At 35.5% G+C, this 21584-nt stretch overlaps 1 protein-coding gene across 1 annotated transcript; it reads left to right on the forward strand.

Annotated features, from left to right (window-relative positions):
• Window positions 1-2935: 2935 nt before the first annotated feature.
• On the forward strand, window positions 2936-21333 carry LOC128867960 (putative helicase MOV-10). Its single transcript, XM_054109602.1, has 10 exons — window positions 2936-3055; window positions 8286-8470; window positions 8717-8830; window positions 11153-11309; window positions 13566-13957; window positions 14042-14154; window positions 14269-15018; window positions 16902-17284; window positions 20895-21027; window positions 21110-21333. Exons 1-10 carry the CDS (start codon window positions 3005-3007, stop codon window positions 21175-21177), a joined length of 2346 nt encoding a protein of 781 aa, XP_053965577.1. The 5' UTR covers window positions 2936-3004; the 3' UTR covers window positions 21178-21333.
• The last annotated feature ends 251 nt before the right edge of the window (window positions 21334-21584 follow it).

The following is a 21584-nucleotide window of genomic DNA, read 5'->3' on the forward strand; positions in this document are numbered from 1 at the left end:
TCTATGTCAAAAGTCATTCATGACAAACTGTATTCGCCCTCACCGAAACTGTGTTAACCAAGCCAACAAACTGCGGATTATAATAGAACAATCAGTTGATGGGCGCTCCTCGCTCTACATGCTGTTGGTAGACTATAAGAAGGCGTTCGACACTATCAAACGAGACGCAATATGGCTGGCACTGAGTAGAAAGAGAGTTCTCGCCAAGATAACTCGCCTAATCAAAGCCCTCTGCGAGAACTCCGAACAGGCAGTGCTTCACAAAGGCGATATCAGCGATCCTTTCACTACCAATGCAGGCGTAAGGCAAGGTTTGTTCCTGTCGCCCCTTCTCTTCGCCATCGTCATTGATGACGTCATGAGCCAACTGATCCTGCACAAAAGGCATCGTATGGAGTTTCACCAGACATCTTGAGGACCTGGACTTCGCTGTTGACATCTAGCTCCTCTCTCACAAACTCTCTGTCTTGCAAGCGAAGGCGGACAAACTAGTCGCGCTGGCACGCACTGTCGGACTGGAGGTCAACATTGCCAAGACCAAGGCCATGAGAGTTAACCATAATAACGCAAAGCAGATATTGGTTGACGAATGGCCGGTGGAATTCGTTGCAAGCTTCTGCTACCACGGCAGATGGTGGAGCAGATGAAGATGGCAACTGCCTGCTAAACAAAGCAAGGGGAGTTCGCAAATCTCCAGGCGCACTAAACTACGAATATTCGGCTCATGCATAAAGACAGTATTGTTGTACGGAAGCGAAACATAGCTGGTCTCTAACACCATCACACAGAGGCTACAATCCTTCATCAACAAATGCCTCCGCAACATCTACAGAATATTCTGGCCAAACACCATCAGTAACGATTAAGACCATTAACAGATTAACGAACGAGTAACCCATCCTTAGGCGAATCAAACGCAGAAAGTGGAGATGGATAGGTCATACTTTGAGAAAACCACCAGATAGCATCACGAGAATGGCACTGGACTGGAACCAGCAAGGGAGCAGAGGTCGCGGTCCACCAAAGACGTCCAAAGACGGTCCACTTGGAGACGGTCGATGCTACGCGAACTAGCAGATGCCGACGTCTCATGGGACGGTGCAAAAACAACAGCATAGATTTTATGCCATAGAACCGTGTACGATGGAAGAGTTTTGTCGAGGCCCTTTGCTCCCGAGAGGAGTGAACAAGGAAAAAAAAACAAAATGAGCAATTCAATAAGCTGGAATACGTACAGAAATAGTTATTTTTTTACTTGAAGATCCTGCTTCGAGAGTTGTGAGGGTAAACAGCAAGCGGTTTTAGCACAGTTGAAACTCTAAGAATAATTCGGTGAATTGAGAATTCCACTCTCCGCAAAGGAATATGGATTTATATTAAGAAGCTTCCATCTGGTGACGGGATGAAAGCATGACTTTGTTGAATATTCGGGACTAACTGAGTGCCACACAACCTTTAGTGTAGTATTTTTTTTTTTCGTTTTGCAAGCCGAATTTGTCATCGCTCCGGCCAATTGGGCATTTGCGGGCATTGCACAGATTCATAAGTAAAAACACCCACAGCTGAGATCATCTGATACCAAAACGCTGATTAAATTTCATAGAAAATCGTATGAAAAAGTCTAAAAAATTAAAACAAAATTTAGATATTTCTCACAAACAAAGTATTATGTAGCTAAGAAATATATTATAAATATTTTTTATTGCAAATTTTTGATGTCCAAAATATTATTTTGCATTTTGTACGTGGTGTAATAGAAAATTAAAAAAAAAAAAAGATTCGGATGGACATTTGTCTGACGCCATAGTTCATACATAGTGCTTCAATTTCCATAAAAAAAATTTATTAAAATAAATCATAAATAAAAACAACACTAGGGATATTCATCTAAAGGTGTAAATTTATGAAGATCCGAAATTTATGCTTTTACGCACGAAAATCGGCGTTTTAACTTATACAGTTTGTGTAAACGACTTCTCATAAAAATCTTGATTGTTGTTTTACGAGTTGGCAAGCTTGCGTGGCCTACGAGGCATTTAAGCGTTTAGATTAATGTCTTTAATAAAAAAATAAATACATAGTAATAAAAATTACAAATGGCATACATCTTCAACATTGGTAGGTCTTTTTGAGTCGCCTTATTTATTTATATATAAAATTAAAGTAAAAATGTAGCTAAATATTTGATCGCAGAATTTTTTTTTAATAATACTTTTTTATATTTAAGACCACAAAAATACCACACTAAGCCCATTAAAATACAACATCAATTCACAAACAATTTCACGCAGCACCACTTGCTACCAAATTCGAAGAAACTTCCCCAATTAATTTGCTTCCGGATACTAGCAGTCAGAATATGCAACTTTCCTTTCGAAATTGATGGCCGAAAACTACTTTACGGTTGTTCACAGTGGAAAGTAAATATTTAAAAATTATTTGGAAAAGCACTTTTCCACTCATGTCTGAGCGCAGCTTAATATACACAACAGATGCATAAAAGTATGTATGCGCGAGTCCATCTACATATGTACTCAACTTTTGCAGTATCAAGTGCAGCTCAAACGCTTGTATACAAATTCAAGGAAAATTATATAATATAATATAATATTATTCGTACTAAACTTGAGCCTTAATTGCACGGTGGAGAGAATAAAAAAGATGGCGACCGCTAACCCGCTCTCAATGAATCTAACAGAATCAGGTATTTAGCTCGCGTAATAAGTGTACGAGTACATTAGCTTCGATTTTATTGTTGTGTTGTTGTATTGTTACATTGCTTTTAGTTTGTTATGTTATTAATGAGCGAATTTATCGAACTACGGCGTTCTCTTTCTTGTTTACGCATGCTACGTTACAGCCACAGCTAGAAATTTGATATTTTAACGCAAGGTGGATTATTTAATCCATCATTCTTGCATTAGTTGGTCGCCGATCGTAGAGTAGATCGTTGGTTAAATAAATCAATAGTTCGCGAATAAAGAAGAAAATTTATCGAATAAAAATGTTAAAAAATAAATCAAAAATAAAAGAAATTCAAGATACAGAAGAGAAAGTAAGTTTTACGAAACAAAGGACATGTGGTATACATAAGTATGTATGTGTGTTTGTGTATGAACATTTATTAGGAATAGTGCATATGTATGTGTAATGTAAGAACAACTTTATTATTGCATGCATGCGTGTGTGTGTATGTACAGGTATGCATCTGAGCCAAGGCGAATCTCTATCATCCCTGCATCTGAGGTGTAACATCCGTCGCAATTGGATGTAACTGTTTTGTGTGATCATAGGAACATCTAATCATATTTATGCATGAGTGCAGTTATGTATGTATGCGTAGAAGTGCACACATATCTACATAAAATACAGCATAAGCAGTTCGAAATTCGTTATGGGGGAATCACCGCTTTACGTTTTCGTTCTTGGTAATTTCCAAACTTGCGAATAAAGAAATATTGAAACCAAATACGCCCCCGCCTTGGTTACGTACGTGATAAATTAGACGGAGCAACATGTGACCACTTATTCCATTGCGCAGTAAAAATTAGTCAAAACAAAGATTTGTAAAAATAAATATTTTAATTTCATCGTCGAAATGAATAAAACAAAAAAACTTCGACGGTTTAAAGCCGTATCAGAAATGGGCTAAGCTTTCCATTACTAACACAATGTATTTTGAGGGGCGTGGCACCACCGATTACACCTCATTAGAAAGCGCAAGGACCCAACATTCTAAATATGAAAGTGTCGACCTCTTAGGGTCCTTATAGAACCACCAGAATAAGCTTAGAATTTACGTTTTTACGACCGTATTTGCTTATTGTATATGTGCATACAACTTACATACATGCATACACTCGTACAAATGTATGTATGTATGTACTAAATGCCTGTGTTGCATTCAACTTTTGATAGTACAAAAATTACATTTGTAATGAAATTATTGCTGGCTTTTTTTCTACAACTGGTTGCTCGTTTAAGTTGATATAAAGCAACTACTGCCGCGCCAGCCAAAAGTGATGAAAAAACTGTATAAAAAGTGGGTACAAAAGTAGTTGTATTGTAGAATGTACCCAGTTTCCCCGCGTACGTGTGAATTCCAAACGCTGCCGCTCATAGCGTAGTAGCCCAAGGATGATAGGCACTAAAAATCTTTTCACCACGGTGGTAGCCATTCGTAGCCTTCTAAGAATCTTGGAAAGAGAGATCGTTTTTGTTTTTTTAATAATACATATATAAAAATTTATATGAAGCAGTTCTATGCTGGCTTAAATCAGCAAATGAGATGGTCTTTTTTGAGAAACTTTTCCAGGGCAGAATTAATATTCAAGCGCTTTCCCAAATAAAACACACATCATTCAGCTACTTCAAATGTGATTTTCGCTGTTTTTTTTACATCATATCAAAACTAATCAATTTGTTTAACTACTCACTCATATGGAAATTATTTGCTTGACTATTTACTCATACGCGTATGTGAACGATAGCACGCGTGAGAAAAAGAGTGAGTCCGAAACATTGGGGGTGTGTTAGTAACGCCAGAAAATCTGCGTTTCTATTGGTATTCAGAGAAAAGTGTGAGATTGTATTGGAATTTTGAGGAGAAGTGGTTAGTCATGGCCCCTGAATTATATGAAACGCACTACAACAAAAAAAAATATATATAAAAAAATAAAGAAAAAAAGAGGGGGAAAAACAAAAACAAATCCCTTTTTAATATGTATTGTAAAGCATGTACGTGTGCACTTTTATGCGAGGAGAGCAAATTATTTTTTTCCTTTTTTAAATGTTCTTGTTTTAATTTACTTACTGCTGGGCAACGCTTATCAATAAAAACAATCATTTGTGTTTTATTTTGTTTAACAACTTTATTTCCAAAAATAACAAATGTAATTGAGCATTTAACATACTCACATACATGCATATGTATGTATGTATGAATTTATATAAAAACAAAGTCCCTCTTAAATTCGATGTACAACCTCCCAATTTCACCAGCGCGCCTCAAAATTTAAAAATGTCTGGTCAAATACTCATTTTTGTAGATATTTTTTAGGCATTGTTTTTAAGAAAATAAAATAGTATACAAAAACATGTTTTTTTTTTGACATTTTTTTTTGTAGTAGTGTAGCACCAAAGTAAGCGTCTTGCCAACAGAATTTTGGCTCTTAAGGACACCTAAAACGAAAAAGTTAAACTGATTATTATTTTGTAGGCTTGTCTTTCTGGCGGGTGCTACAATCGGAAAGTTTTTTTTTTTTTTGAAAAATTATAAAATGGCGGGGTTTTGAAAAAAATGGTATGTTTTTCGGGTATGGAAAGTTAGGGCTGAAAAGAACCGAAAGTAGCACTTGCCAGATGTGTGGAATAACTGATGAAAATTTCAGATCAATCGATTGAATAGAATTTGCTTTAGGTCGTTGATATGCCAGAAAAACGTTGTTTTGAGAGAAACACTTTTAAAGTTTTGCTACTTGTTCTCGAACGCTCCGAAGCGCCCGAACGGCCTTTGTTAATTGTTGAATAACTCTAAAACTATTTGTCAGATTCAATTCAAATTTTCACACAATATTTTTAAGATATTACACTTTAAGAAAATATAAAAAAATATACTTTATTTTTTCATTTTTTTTTTGAATTTTTAAACCTTAAGCTGTGAAATAGCGCCACAAAGAACTCTTCTTTTTTGTAGGAGCCATAATTATAATAGTTTTGAATGGCGTTTTTTTTCTTCATATGTATGTATGTATTAGGTTGGAAAATAAGTTCGCAGCGTTTTAGCGAAGACTTTTATTTAAACAGTAATCAATAATTAAATCAATAAGCTAATCAGTTACATATTCGCCTCTTCCCACCTCTCGACCAATTTGTTGATGCCGTGTCGCCAAAAATCGTCTGGTCTGGTGTCAAAAAAGTTTTTGAGCCATTTTTAAGGACCTCTTTTTTTTTATCGAAGGTAACGCCCTTCATATGGTTTGACAGGGAGCGGAAAAGATGGTAATCGGTCGGTGCAAGGTGCGGAGAATACAGCGGATACTGAAGGAACTCCCATTCGAACGCTTGGAATGCGGCTTTGACGACTTGTACAACATGGGACCTGACGTTGTCGTGAAGGATTATGGTTTGACGATGATGTCTTTTCAATCGAATAGCCTCATTCATGCGATGTAGATGGGCAAGGTAGAGCTCCTTGTTGACCGTGGTATTCTTTTCGCGCACTTCCCAGTGCTCCACGCCCTCCCAGTCCCACCAAGCACTTATTACGCTCTTCTTTGGATGAAGATCCCGCTTGACTCTCGGCCTGGCATATCTCCTAGTGCCACCCACTCCTTTCTTTGCTTCATATTGATGTACAGGCACCATTTCACATCTCCTGTGAGATTTTGGTATAAAAAGCGCTGTTTATGACCCCATGTTGCTCGATGGCAGGCGAGATGCTGAGAAGTAATTTGAAGCGGACTTTCTTTGTTTTTTTCGTTGAGCTCGTGAGGCAACCAGGATCCCAATTTTTCGGTAAATCCCATCAAAACAAAATGATTGAGAATCGTTCTATGATCGGAGTTCATTTTTTCCGCGGAGTTCATTTTTTCCACGGATCTCATTTTTTCCACGGAGTTCATTTTTTCACGACTGGTTTGGCGACCGTTCTCCTTCAAAAGTAATTTGAGACGTTCTTCATCGAATTCAGACGGCCTTCCACTACGAGACGCCAAAGTCGCCATTTTTGAACTTTGCAACCCATTTCCGTGCTGTAGACTCGTCTATGACATCTTCTCTATACACATCGCAAATGACCCGGGCTGCTTCGGCAGCTTTTTGACCGCGATGAAAAGCAAAGAAGAGCAGGTGTCGAAAATTTGTATTTTTGCTTCCTGGGTATTCCATTTCTAAGCCTAAAAACTAATAAAAAATTAAATAACTCAAAAATACAATTGACATAGTTTTGTAGAGCAGAAAAAGTTCTATCGAATGAATACTTACCCTTTGCCAAACAGCAAGCAAATCGTTGAAAATAAAAGAAAATATAAAGACGCTATGAACTTATTCCCCAACCCAATATATCGAAGAAATACATTCGCACAATGCATCAACGGGAATAAACAGTTAAATTTTCAAATTAATCAGCCAGAATTTGTGCGAGTTATGAGACCGGCTGGCTTGGAAATTGTAGTTTTGAGAAAAATTTTGTATAAATATTTATTAAGAAAATTCAAAATATAAATATTTACCACCTCAATGACTGCGACGAAGACAGTGAGAATTGTGAATGTATTAGTAATTAGAATGTTACTATTGTTTTTGCAAAACTGTGCCGTGTAAGTCAGCTTAACCTCGAGTCTATCACTTGTAAGGTATAAGGCGATCTTAAAACAAAAATCGATTTTCCACAGTGACCTAATTCGATGCTTCCATTACGTTGGATTGTCCATGCCACTCGGAATCTTATAGCCACTGCGTATACGAAAACGCAAGAAAATGAATCGTGTCACTTAGAACTTCGTTAATTTCGTGTCATACATCAAATTTATAAGCATACATGTAGTCGTATAATACTGAAAGATTTATAATTCATACACTTGCACGTCAATCATATAATATTTGACATTTGTGATTAGACCACTGCAGTATACAAACAGACAAGAAATAGAGCGCGTAAAGTTCAAAATAAAGATTTCAATCACTCAAAATAATTTTTTTTAACTATTAAAAGTTATTAAAATAAAAAGGATGATTATTTTCGCGCCACCTTGCATGAACAGTATTTTTACATAATATTTATAAGGTTACATGCATACATTTTGATATAAAGTGGCGCAAAATTAATCACTCTACCGAAAGATATTTTTACTTATTAAGAATTATTTAAAAAATGTATGATTATTTTTGCACCACCTTGTATGAACTGTATTTTTCATGTTTACTTTGTCTTGAGTTTTTTGTTTCGGATAATTTGAATATGTGATCCAAGATTGATTTGCCCAGTCCGAAGTTGTGCTGTAGAGGTTTGCTGTTGGGAATCAGACTTTTACACAGTGCAAATGAGAAGTTTTATCCCGCGGTAATGACTTACTAACTCCATCCCGCCGGTTTTCAACAGCCGTGTATATTCGATAGCTGTATTTCCTTTGGCTCACAAGTATACTCTTGGTTGCTTTTACCCGATTTCTCTGCATGAACTAGAGCCTACATTCAGCATCGTCCGTCGCGATTAAGTTCTACTAAAATCGTCTATCGAAAAGGTCATTTATTTGCACGTCTAATATTATTTATTTATTTTTCAGGGCAAAGCTAAACCTGCCGAAGATGCTTCATCAGTTAGCAACGCGAAGACATTTGCAGATATTTGCTGGGATTTTAAAAATAAGCTTAGCATCAAAGCAGATGCTGAGGAAAAGCCACCTGCGAGCCCTGTGCGAACCCCAAAATACTATCAAGATTATTATATATTTGAGCAACCAAATTTTGGGTAATTATAAAATTTAACATTTAATAATACACGGGCCAATGAGGGCTAACTTGAGCGTCAGGGTGAGGTTATTTAAAAAAAAATGATCTGCATTTTTTTACCATTTATTTTTGTTTTTTTATAAAAAAGTGCTGGAAAGTCCTCACTCACGTTGATGTAAAAAGTTAACCCAACTCAGTCGCATTGATAAAAATTTTCTCAAATATTTATTTAAACTAATATTTTTTTTTTAATTCAATATTGTAGACTTTTCAAAATTGTATCAGAACTCGGTCATTATTATCCGAGCAATGATATGAAGATTGCTCAAGTAAACAAATTTGATTGCGATTATCTATCACAAGGTGACGAGATGATAAAGTAAGTACCTCAACATGGCAGAGATGAATGATAAAAAAGTTAAAAGTGAGTGCTGATTCATTGTGAGGCTAAAATAACTTTAAAAAGTAAATCTTACAACATAAATGAATGAATAGCTTCCGTCAACAGTGATGCTTACTACTCTAAAATTAAATTTTATTTTTAAATTCGTTTATTCGGTAATGAATCTTTTAATCATGTCGCATTTGGTAATCATTCAGCGGAGTGTGGAATGTTCTTATCGAAATGTGTCACAAAAGTTAACTCAGTGTCGGAATCCCACTCTCGCCTCATACCATACGTAACAATTTTAGTGCAGTTAGCAAAACTGCATTTCAATTGTTCATTTATACGTTTCTGGGTCCCACATATCCACAGTATACGAGAGGAGTTCAATAAGTACCCGTGTTAGAAATGAGGACACCATTTTTTTTTTTTTTCTTTCAAGGAATTTTTTCTTTTCAGAGAATTTTTTATTTTGTTTTTTAAATAATTTTTTTTTTCAAAGAGCTTTTTTTCAAAGAAAATTTTTTTTTAAAGAAATTTTTTTTTTTAAAGAATTTTTTTTTTCAAAGAAATTATTTTTTTTTCAAAGATTTTTTTTTAAAGGTTTTTTCTTTTTCAAAGAAAATTTTTTTTTCAAAGTATTATAAATATTTTTTTTTTAAAGAAATTGTTTTTTGTTTTCAAAGAAGTTATTTTTTTAAAGAAATTAAAATTTTTTTTTTTTTCAAAGAAATTTTTTTTTTTTTTCAAAACAATTTGTTTTGTGACAGAGAAATTTGTTTTTTTTTTTCAAAGAATTTTTTTTTTGTTTTTTTTTTTTAAATAATTTTTTTTTCAAAGAATGTTTTGTTTGTTTCTTTTAAAGCAATTTTTTTTGTTTTTTTTTTAAAGAAATTTTTTTTTTACATATTTGTCTTTCAGAAAAATACACTTCTCCCAACGCTCCGACGATTTTTTTACCCCTCCATAAAATTGGATTTGTCGAACTCTGGAATATACGCCTCTGTCTCGGTGATGACTTCCTCGTTTGAACTTAATTTTTTTCTCGCGCGCTATTTCGGGGGGTGCGGCAGCAATTCATAACGCAATTCGTGCAATTTGGCAGCGACAACTCCAGATGAAAGTGATGGTGCGTTATCGAGGTGAAACAGCACCTTTGTTTTAGCCAATTGCGGTAGTGTCTCCTTCAATTTTTTGTTAAAGCGGTCCGATAACTCACTAGTATTGTCCAGTTTCGGTCGGTTTTCTTTTTTCTAAAAAATCCATGAGGATGAATCGTTCGTATCCCAAAAAATCTTCGCCATGACATTTCCAGCCGGTGGGACTGTCTTCGCCTTCTTTGGAGCAGATTCACCTGGAGAAATCCATTGTTTTGATTGTTACTTAGGGGCTGGTATGTAATGATGAATCCAGGCTTCATCAACGGTGACAACGCAAAAGTTTCTTTGGATCTCGCTAAAATTGCGCCAAATACTGCTTCGAAGCTAATAGGTGCATCCGCTTGTTGTTGCTTGTGAACAATCGCGGCACCCATCCGGCCGACAATTTTCCCTCGCCAATTTATCATGTAAAATATCAATTCCCGTTCCGTTCGACACACCCATGGCCTCTGTTACTTCGCGCACTTTCGTTCGTCGATCAGGTCGTGGACTTTTTGAATGATTTCCTTGGTAACCACATCTGCCCGGCATCCAAACTGTGGTCATAGATGCAGAAGCGTCCCCATATACAGCATCCAACTTTGCTTTTATCTCCTCGCATTTCTTCCCATACAAAAAAAAAAGCGAATTACCGAACGTTACTGCTCTTCTTCCATCTTAGCGAAAATCTCGAAATAGCTGCCAAATCCCAACGAACCTGTGAATCAGTCTGAAATTTTTTTTGTCGTCGTTTGATAGATGGCAGCACACGATGCTTACATCAACTTACCTCAAGAATCCCCTCTGTCATTCAAACACGATTACTTATTGAGCCACCCTCGTATATATACATATATACACAGGGCCGTAGAGAGCATATCCGGGCCCCGGGGGAAAATTGCAAATGCGGGCCCTTTCCAATGATGTCTAATTCATATAAATACGTATAATCTCGAGTCCGGGCCCCTCTGAAAACTCCGCGCCCAGGGGAAAAAGTACCCGACCCCCCCCCCCTCTCGTCGGGCCTGTATATACATATATATACATATACATATATATGTATTGCATCTAAACATTAAGGTGCGGTGCCTCACGATGAACTGTCCGCTTTTCATATATTTTTATGTAAATATAAGTGCGAACAAGTTTTGTTAACCACTAACTGTGAATTTTGCAGAGCCTATCTGGATAATCCCGTTTTAGATGCAAATAATATTTATAAGATATTCAAAATGTTAGTTCAAATAGAAGACCTTCACACGATGTTGCCGTATTGTCGTGTATATCTGGAAAATGTTGTAGTGACTGCGTCTGACGGCTACTTAAAATTTAACGTAAGTTGAAAGTTGCCTGCTAATAACTAATTAATTTTCACTAAAACGGAGGACTTTTGACAAAACAACTAAGTCATTCTAGCACTTTTTATCTGTCAAACATTAAACTGCTAGTTTTTAATATAATAAAATAAATTTAAAAAAATCAATAAAGAAGAAAAAATTAATAAAGAAAAAAAATACATAAAAAACTAAAACAATTAAATAAAAAACAAAAAAAATAACATAAAAAAAAAAATAAATAAAAACAAGAAATAAAAAATAAAATTTTAACTATAATTATTTATGTATATATTTTCTGTAATTTTATTTTAACAAACACCAATTACGGAGGGCAGTTCCTCCAGCACTTTCAAATTTTCCGTTTTTTTACTTTAAAAATTCATTTACAATCCAAAAAATATCTTTTCAATGTTTTAAGTTTAATAGAAAGTCTAAAAAGTCCCTATAAAGTCAGTGAAGGGATGAGCGTCGAACGAAAGATGAATAAGAACGAACATTTTAATGACGTTTTTCTCGAAATACATTTTTTCCGCGCTGTCGAATATAACTCAAAAAGTAATCAAGATATCAACTTAAAATTTTACAGGGATATTCTTTAACATATTCGCCTTTGCATGTACCTCAAATTATATCATTAAATATATTGTTTTGATGAATTTGTTTATAAAAAATAGTGCGTGTAGCGTAGGACACATAACAAAAGAGAAACTTTCAAGGCAGAAAACGAAAGAGGGAGAGACCCGAGAGAGAATGAGAGAGAGAGAGAGAGAGAAAGAATATATGTATATCTAAATAAATTCACAACATTTGCAGGGAATACAAATAGACAAAATTTACAAGAAACGGAGAAGGGTCGACCGGTATGGGTAAACGCCGGACACAAATCGTGGCAACAACGCGCGCTATTTCAGGGGCCGCAGCAACGGCACAAATTACCGCAAGGCAATACCAATAAATCCGACGCCGGAGCACTTTATGGTATGCACGAGCACTAGCCAGGAAACGGAAATAAGCGCCAAAAAGTAGGCACCAAAAAAAAACCAAGCCTAAAGTGTATCTAAGATATATACAAGGTATAGCTCTTCCTCTCCCTTTCCGTTATATCATTTTTCTCTTGCGCGGAACGAAAATGCCCAAAACGTTGCATGGCCTTGAAATTTTACTCTCCATTCTCGCTCGTTCATCGACGCCTAAGAAGTTTCACTTCAAAAGTGTAATTTTTTTCTTTTTCTTTTCAAATTTTCAATTTCTTTTCGTTTATAGTTAAGTGCAAGCGGAAAGCTTTTTTTAATACTTATCATGGTATTCTAACAGACAAAAACTCATTAACTCAAAAACAACACAATACTTGCAATTGATTTTCAAAAAGCATTCGACCGTATCGGCATGCAAATTGTCTTGAGGCAACTTGACTTTTGGAAAGTGGGTCCAAAGATCAGGAACTTCGTTAAAAACTTTCTCTGTTACAGGAAATGTAAAGTGATAATCATAGGCTTTCTTTCCAATCCAGTTCACCTAGAAAATGGCACTTCTCAAGGCTTTTGATGAACATTTTTTGTCTGGTTGATTTCAGTTGATTACAAGAGTTTTTTGTGTGGAGCCCGTTTCTTCAGAAGTCCCTTGCGGTGATCATCACAAGTCCTTGGAGATTCATCTAAAATCAATCGGATAAGAGAAATTAGTTTTATTAATAGATAATCTTGTGCCCGATCGAAGCTTTTTTTTTTAAATTAACAACATGGCGGCCTCAGGAAATATTTTTCAGATTTTCGGGAAAAAAACCGACAATTAATTGTTAAAAAAATCGAAAAATTTTGATAAAAATCCTTCGATCAGGCACGAGTTTTTTATGTTTTTTAAAAGTAGTATACATTTTTTTGAAATCTACCAAGCGGTTTTTAAGTTACAGTGATCACCAGTTTTGAGAAAAACGCATTTAAGGTTTTTCTATCGATTCCGGGGCGCCCGAGCGCCCTTTGTTAATTGTTGAATAACTCGAAAAGTATTTGTCGGATTCACTTAAAATTTTCACACAATATTTTTAAGATATTATAATTTAAGAAAATGCAAAAAAATCAAACTTTTTGAACATTCTGACTACCCCTAACCCCTTAATATCAAAGAAGTTGTTTTGTCAAAAACTCTCAGGCATATACTTGTATTTTATTGCTATCCCTTCTCATCATATACTTGTATTGTATTGCTATCCCTTTTCATCACACTCACACTCTACAATGGTGATTGATCGATTAGATAAATGTGCCGTCAAATGTCAATATCGATGAAATTCTTAACCCAATCATGGACGAAGTGGTCTTTGTGCCACTCATGAGCCGTGCAGTGGCTCAAAACCAAATAAATTATGCCGTTGACTTACTTATACATCATCAACATGAGACACTTATCACCGATGTTGAACTTTTTCGAGAAGTTGGCCTACTAGACAAACTGGAGGGACAAATCGCATATGTGGAAAGCCCTAGTCCCCGATTTAATATCAATAAAACATATGATATCATATTTCGTTCTCGGCGTGTACATTTCCGTTATCAGCAGCGTGCTTTAGAGTTGTTGGATGAAGTGCGCTGTGAATATCTCTTTCCCGAACGGAATCCCTACAAAGATGAGGCTCCAAAAAAAATTAAGTAAGTGTTTACGTGTGTAGTGGGATTATTTACAAAACAAAAAAACATATTTTCAATGGTTTTCTTTCTTTCCTTCTCACATAGATTACAAATAATAAATAAACAAATTATGGAAAACCCCGAACAGTTGCAAGCTGTGGCACAGGTAGTTGGCGGTGCCAACCCTTTTGTTCCATATATAGTCGTTGGGCCGCCAGGTGATATAATGAATTTGCAGCAGCTGTTATTGAAATAATTTACAGCAGCTGTTCTTGAAATAATTTACATCATTTATTCTTGAAATAATATTTTTCTAAATACGAATTTCTTAGGCACCGGCAAAACAACTACAATCGTAGAGGCTATACTACAATTATACATTTGCCGTCCCAATTGCCGCATTTTGATCACTGCAAGCACGAATTCCGCCTGCGATACGATCGCTTTGAAGTTGTGTGAACATTTCGAAAAGAATCCCATACTTAGGAAGCTCTCATTGCAGCGCAGTGGCACGAATTTCATGGGGCGCCCAAAACCGCCCACGGCTATGTTGCGTGTCTTTTCGAAATCACTATTTAAGAAAGGTGTGAAAAACATCAATCGTACGCTGTTGGAACATTCGAATTTCTGCAAACGTACATACAATTCACCATCTGTAGAAGTGTTGCAAAAATACAACATAATTGTGGTGACACTCTGCACTATGGGACGCTTGCGTACCGGCACTATTGGTAATTGGCACTTTACGCATGTCTTCATAGATGAAGCGGGTGCCACTACGGAGACGGAAGCCTTGATTGCCATAACTAGCGTTAATACGAAAACTTGTCGTGTGATATTGTCGGGCGATACAAAGCAATTGGGGCCGGTAGTTATGTCGCCTGTAGCTGCTGAACTTGGCCTGAAATACTCGCTTATGGAACGATTGCTCGGACGTGACTGTTATGCGGTTAAGGAGGATGGTACCTACGATTATACTTTACAGACACGTTTGCGTCGCAACTATCGCTCACATCCGGCAATCGTAAAGCTATACAATCATCTATACTATGATGGAAAACTAATGGCAAAAGCCAATTTAGGTATGTACATATTTTGATTCGATTGAGTAAAAGTGAAGAAATTAATTTTATTTAAAAAAATAGCTTAATATTTATGAATCCCTAATTAATACCTGACATCATTTTCCGTTTGATTTTTCGAATTTATTAAGCTCGAATGGAAATTTAAATTAATTCGGGAAATCTGAATCTCTCAGCCTCATGAGAACTTTTCATGCTATCACACAAACTTCTCAACGAAGTCCGCTAACCTTTTCTAATTTCCAATCTCACTTGTAAAGTTCATATTCTGATGAAGGCTTATTCGTTGGTCGTTGGTCTATTAAAAAGGCACCATCTCGAAACCCTTTTTCCTAGGAGGCGGTCTTAGTGAACATTAGCGCTAAAGGGCACTATTGCAAGCAGAGATGGATTGATCCCTCCGTAAGATCTGAATATTTCTCACGGTGCTTCCGGGAGCTCATCCTGCAGATTTCCATGGTATAGATCCCAGTTTTTACTCCTCCGATTCCTGTAGGAGGATCTGTTTGGCCGGGTTTCGTTGAGAGGGAACTGAATCCAAAAAGCAGTGAGCAATAGAAGATTTGGCGCTTCATACTAACTAAAGTAAGCTTCTTGTAATATTTGGGGACCACAAAATTGACTTTAGAGCTATACTCTAATGGACTTATTTTTCAAGCGGAGATAGCCGCAATCAGAGAAGCGGCCAATTTAAGCCTTGAGCTCGGTGTGGGTGGGCTAGAAATAAGTTGGGGGTATTTATGTCAGTTCGGTATGCGGTGAACCTTAGTATTGCTTCGAATCCATTTTGGAGGCTGAGGTGGTATCATCTCACCATCTTCACCTCAGCTGTCGTGCTCTCACCGGCCTGAGATTCAAACATCTTGGGTAACCGTTTAACATAACCTAACCTACCAAGATCAGTGATAGAAAATATTTATAGAATTATTGCTAATCTTTGACTTAACATTGCTTCTAAACCAGGGAAAGCTATACGTATTTGGGGTTGTATGAGTACTTAGAAGGACTGAGGCAAATACAACATTAAGGTATGTCACAAATTTCGAGCGTCTCAACTAATTTATTCAATTAGAGAATTTCATTGTTTTAGTAACAGCGGCGGCCACCGTAGCCGAATGGATTGGCACGTGGCTACCATTCGGAAGTACACAGGTTCGAAACTTCGGGCACGAAACACCAATTGAAAAAACAAGTTTTTTCTAATGGCGATCGCGTGTTACTCAGCAAACAATGACAAACTCCGAGTGTATTTCTGCCTTGGAAAAAGCTCACAAAAACCATATACCATTCGGAGGCAGCGTAAAAATGTATTTGTGTAGCCTCTAAAAGCATTTGCGTAGCCTTTGATTAAAAGGCGGCGCCCTTTGATTTAAAGGCAATGGTTAAGAGATAGGTATATTTTTTTATTTTCGGGCAAATGAGCGTATGAATGCCCCTCTCAATAGAGCGCAAAGAGCCCAGAAACATTGGGACACAAAAAACAATGTTTCATGTCCGGAACCAAACATTAAAATTGTTTGTTATTTTTTGGTGTTATTTTTAATTCCTCTTACACAAAACAGTTAAAAACTCAATTTAACAGTCCTGACGACTCGATGCACAAACAAGTCCAGGCTAGTGAGGGAACACAAATTGCTCTCTCAGAGTGGCTCACAACAGCCCGCGAACCGACAAAAGAAACACAAAATGGACAGTTTCGAGCGCCCGCGGGCGATCTCGGGCGAACAAAGAAATATACTGAATAAAGTCAATATTACATGAACATTCGCTCCGAATTTACAGTAAGCGCCGATCAAATATGAACGACTTTAAGAAACTGACTAACATTTTCTCAACAAATAAAGGCTACTCTCTAATCTTTTACTCTGCGTTTTTTTTTTCAGATAATTTAATAAAATGGCAAAACTTTTCAATTTTGGATAATGAAAATTCACCAGTTATTTTTCAAGCTGTATACGGCAAACTTGGAAAATCTTTAACATCGTGTAGCTCTTATAATAAATTGGAAATTGATGTTATCATCTGGACTATCAAACAGCTTAGGATAAATGCAATGTCCAAATGTGCTTGTTTCGGTCCCGGGGATATTGGAATAATTTCTCCGTATAAATTGCAATGTGGGCATATAAAAAAACGATTACAAGAGGAAAACATCCAGGGTGTCGAAGTGGGCACAGTTGAAATATTTCAAGGTCGGGAGAAGCCGATCATAATTGCATCGTTTGTCAAATCGTTTTGTAATTTGGGCTTTACAGCCGATCCACAGGTATGTGCTTTTACATTTTTACACGCACACATACATACATAGTAAGGTGCTTCTTATTTTTCACTTTCGAATAGTAAGCGCGTCAACCCGCCATTCGCTTCTGGCACCTAAATAACGAACGCTTGATTTGTTTCTATTTTAGATTGAACTTTAGCGGTTTTTATTTCTTTAAAATGCAACAGAACGAAAGAGAAAAAATGCGAAAAATACGTGCATACATTTTTCTGTCTAGAATGGAATAAAGAGGTGGATGGATGACACGTGAAAAAAAAATAAACAAAAAAAAAAATATTTGGTTGAAATAAGAAGCACCCTAATAGATACATAAGTTCATATATATTTGAAAAAAATGTCTACTGTTAATTAAAAAATGTATATATTTTTCTTTTAACACATGGGCTGAAAAGTCCCAGGCGTAACTAAGTAAACACGTTTTTTTATTTGTTTTTAAAATTAGTTTTATTCATTAACGTGATTCCCATCAAGAACACCGAAATCATTCCGCCGCTCTAACACTTCAATACCACTTTTGAGGAACGATTTATCTTTTACCTCAAAATAGGCCTCAGTTTCAGCGATAACCTCAGCATTCGAGCGAAATTTCTTACCGGCGAGCTCGTTTTTTTAGGTCTGCGAACAGCCAGTAGTCGCTTGGAGCCAAATCTGGCGAATTCGAAGATCGATTCATGTAGTTTTGCCATTGTTTTGATTGACTTGTGACTACTTCAGTGAGCGAACGTGGCACACACTTTGAACAGAGCTTCCTCATAGTCAAATGCTCATGCAATCTAAAGTCAACACGTCTTTTTGATATTTTTACGATGCCAGCTAACTCACGCAACTTCAATTTTCGATCATTCAAAACGATTTTGTGGATTTTTTTGAAGTTTTCTGGTGTTACCGCCTCATTTGAAGGCCCACTGCGGTGTGCATCATCGGTGTCTCTACGACACTCTCTCTCACTTGAAGTCAGTAAACCATCGTTTTATTGTTGTTTCTGATGGACTGGAGTCCCCATAACACTTTTCAAGCCATTGCTTTGCTGAAACGGTATTCTTCCCCATCAAGAAGCAGTGAAATTAAAACACGAAATTCTTTTTGATCCATATTTCCAGTTCTGAAAATAACAAAAGTAGCGTCACTCTTCGCAAAATAACTTACAAACTAATGATTAGAATATAATGAAATTGTAACAGTTGTTTTTCAAGGTTAGTAATAACTGAAAAAGAAGTGAATGGAATAAAATGAGGGTCATTTATGTGTTAGGCCCGGGACTTTTCAGCCTAAGTGTTATGTATGTGAGAAAAGTATTTATAGCTAAACATATTTAAAAAAAAAAAGTTATATTTAAAAATTTAAAAATAATTTATTTAAAATAATTTTATTTAATAAAAAGAATTTATATATAAACATTTTTAATAAAATTTATATATCTATAAAAAAATTTTAATAAAAAATGCATACAAATTTTTTGGGAAAAGTATTTATAGCAATACATATTTTAATAAAAAAATTTGTATAAAAATTTTTAATAAATGAAATTTATATAGAAAAATTTTAATAACAAAATGTTTGTACGTTTTTTGGTACGGGGGATATTATAATAGAAAAAATGTTTAATAAAAAAATTTATATATTAAAATTTTTAAAAAATCAAATTTATATTTATATAAAAATTTTTAATAAAAAAATTTATATAAATTTTTTGGTACGTGGGAAAAGTATTTATAGCAATACATATTTTAATAAAAAAAGTTTACATAAATAAAATTTATACATAAACATTAAAAAAATTATAAATAAAAATGTTTAATAAAAAAATTTATATAAATATTTTGGTACGGGGGATATAATAATACAAAAATTTATATACAAAAATTTTTAATAGAAAGATTTATATAAAGGGTGGTTAAGTTTCAAGGGCCGGTGATAATTTTGAATAAAATACAATTTTTTTAGGAAATTATTGTCATTTCTCTTTATTATAATAATATTGGTATGACTCAATTACGTATGGAACAAAATATCGGCCAAATGGCCACCGCGGCCCCGGCGGCACACCTCCATCCGATGGTCCAAATTTTCGATGACACTGAGGCATAATTGACGGCATAGAACCCGTTAATGTGCCGAATTATCTCATCCTTTAGCTCTTGAATTGTTGCTGGCTTATCGATGTACACCTTTTCTTTCAAATAACTCCAAAGAAAGAAGTCCAACGGTGTCAAATCACATGATCTTGGCGGCCAATTGACATCGCCGCGACGTGAGATTATTCGGCCATCAAATTTTTCGCGCAAAGAGCCATTGTTTCGTTAGCTGTGTGACAAGTGGCACCGTCCTGTTGAAACCACATATCGTCCACACCGGCCTCATTTTGGAAAAAATACGACCCAATGATGCCGCCGGTCCATAAACCGCACCAAACAGTCACTCTTTGTGGGTGCATTGGTTTTTCGGCAATCACTCTTGGATTATCATTCACCCAAATACGGCAATTCTGCTTATTGACGAGTCCACTGAGGCGAAAATGTGCCTCATCACTGAAGGTGATTTTCTTCGAAAATGGGTCATTCACTGTTACCATTTCCTGCCACCATTATGACCATTGACGACGCTTGAAATGGTCAAGAGGCTTTAGTTCTTGAGTCAATTGCACTTGTAAGCGTGTAAATGCAAGTCTTTATGCATAATGTTCATCAACGACGAGCGTGAGAGGTGCAATTGTTGGGCACGACGAGGAGTTGAAGTGGACGGCTCTTCAACCACACTATCGCGAACAGCAGCAATATTTTCTGCAGTACGAGCTGTACGAGCATGCACTTGTGTTTTCACATCTCCTACAGACCCGGTTTGCTCAAACTTTTGCACAATTTTTCCGATTGTACGCACATTTGGACGATTAAATTGACCGAAAAATTCACGAAGTGCGCGATGTGCAATTTGATTTGAACGCCCGTTTTCATAATAAGCCTGAATAACTTTAACACGTTCCTCGATTGTGTATCTTTCCATGGTTCAAATTGAGTTAATCTGAAATTGAAAAATGTCAAATGAAATGCAGAAAAAAACTTGACGTTTAGGTGTGGTTAACCACCCTTTATAAAAAACTTTAATAAAAAAATGTATTTAAAATTTTTGGAACGTGAGAAAAGTATTTATAGCAATACATAATTTGATAAGAAAAATGTAAAACAATTTTTTTATACACATTTTTTATTTTTGTTTTTTAATAAACAAATTTATATAATTTTTTCTTTTTATATTAATTTTCTAGATCTATCATTTTTCTCATATTGTATGTGAGAAAACTATTTATTGCAAAATTTCAATTAAAAAATTACCTTTTTTTAATTTTCCTTAACTTATTTTTGAATGTGGAAAAAATATGTATTGCAATAATTTCTTTAAAAAATGTACACATATTGTTTTTTCAAATTTTCCTTAATAATTTTTCATGTGAAAAAAATATATGTAGTAATAGCAATATTGTAATTTAAAGCCTAATAGTATAGGTATGAATATTTTTTAACACATTTTTTTTTATTACTGTTTTTTTAATTTTCACTATTTTTCAAGTAATTTTTCTACTTTCTTTAATTTTATTTAGCGCTTAAATGTCGTACTTTCGCGTGCTCAATCATTGCTCATCCTCATTGGGAATCCTCAAACTTTGCAGCAGAACAGCGATTTCGAATATTTAATAGAAGAGTGCACACGCGCCGGGAATTTTAGGCAAAAAAGTAAAATTATTTCACTCCAGACATCCTTTTCAGCTAATTTTTATTTAAGAATTTTTTATTTAACATTTTTTATTTATTTCAGTTATGTCAGTAAGTAAACAGCCAGTGGCCACAGACTTGCCGTCCATTACAGATGGAAGTGAAAAGTAATTTTGTTTTTAACTTTATTTTACTACATTGATTGCATTATTTTTCCATTTTGAATTGATAACATTGTTTTTTATTCAGTTTACATTTCTGTTGCATAAAATATCAACCGTTCATGTCACATTTTAAAAGTTTGTATACTTAAAACACGACTTTTTACAAAACAAAAAAAATGTTTTTTTTTTTATTTTTGTGTAAAGAAAATACAGATTAACTCAGCCCTTAAAAGCGCCACATAAGTGGTGAGAGCAGAAATGTTTCGCATCGAACAAGCTTGTGATAAAGCGATACCGACTCTGACAAAGAAAAAACATAAAAAGTCTGTTCATTGGTGGACGGAGGAAAAGCCGAATTGAGACGTGACTGTCTTCGACTTACCTAGCCAGACGAACCGGGTCAGCCACTGTGGA

This window comes from Anastrepha ludens, chromosome 6 (genome assembly GCF_028408465.1).
Source record: "Anastrepha ludens isolate Willacy chromosome 6, idAnaLude1.1, whole genome shotgun sequence".
NCBI lineage: Eukaryota > Metazoa > Arthropoda > Insecta > Diptera > Tephritidae > Anastrepha > Anastrepha ludens.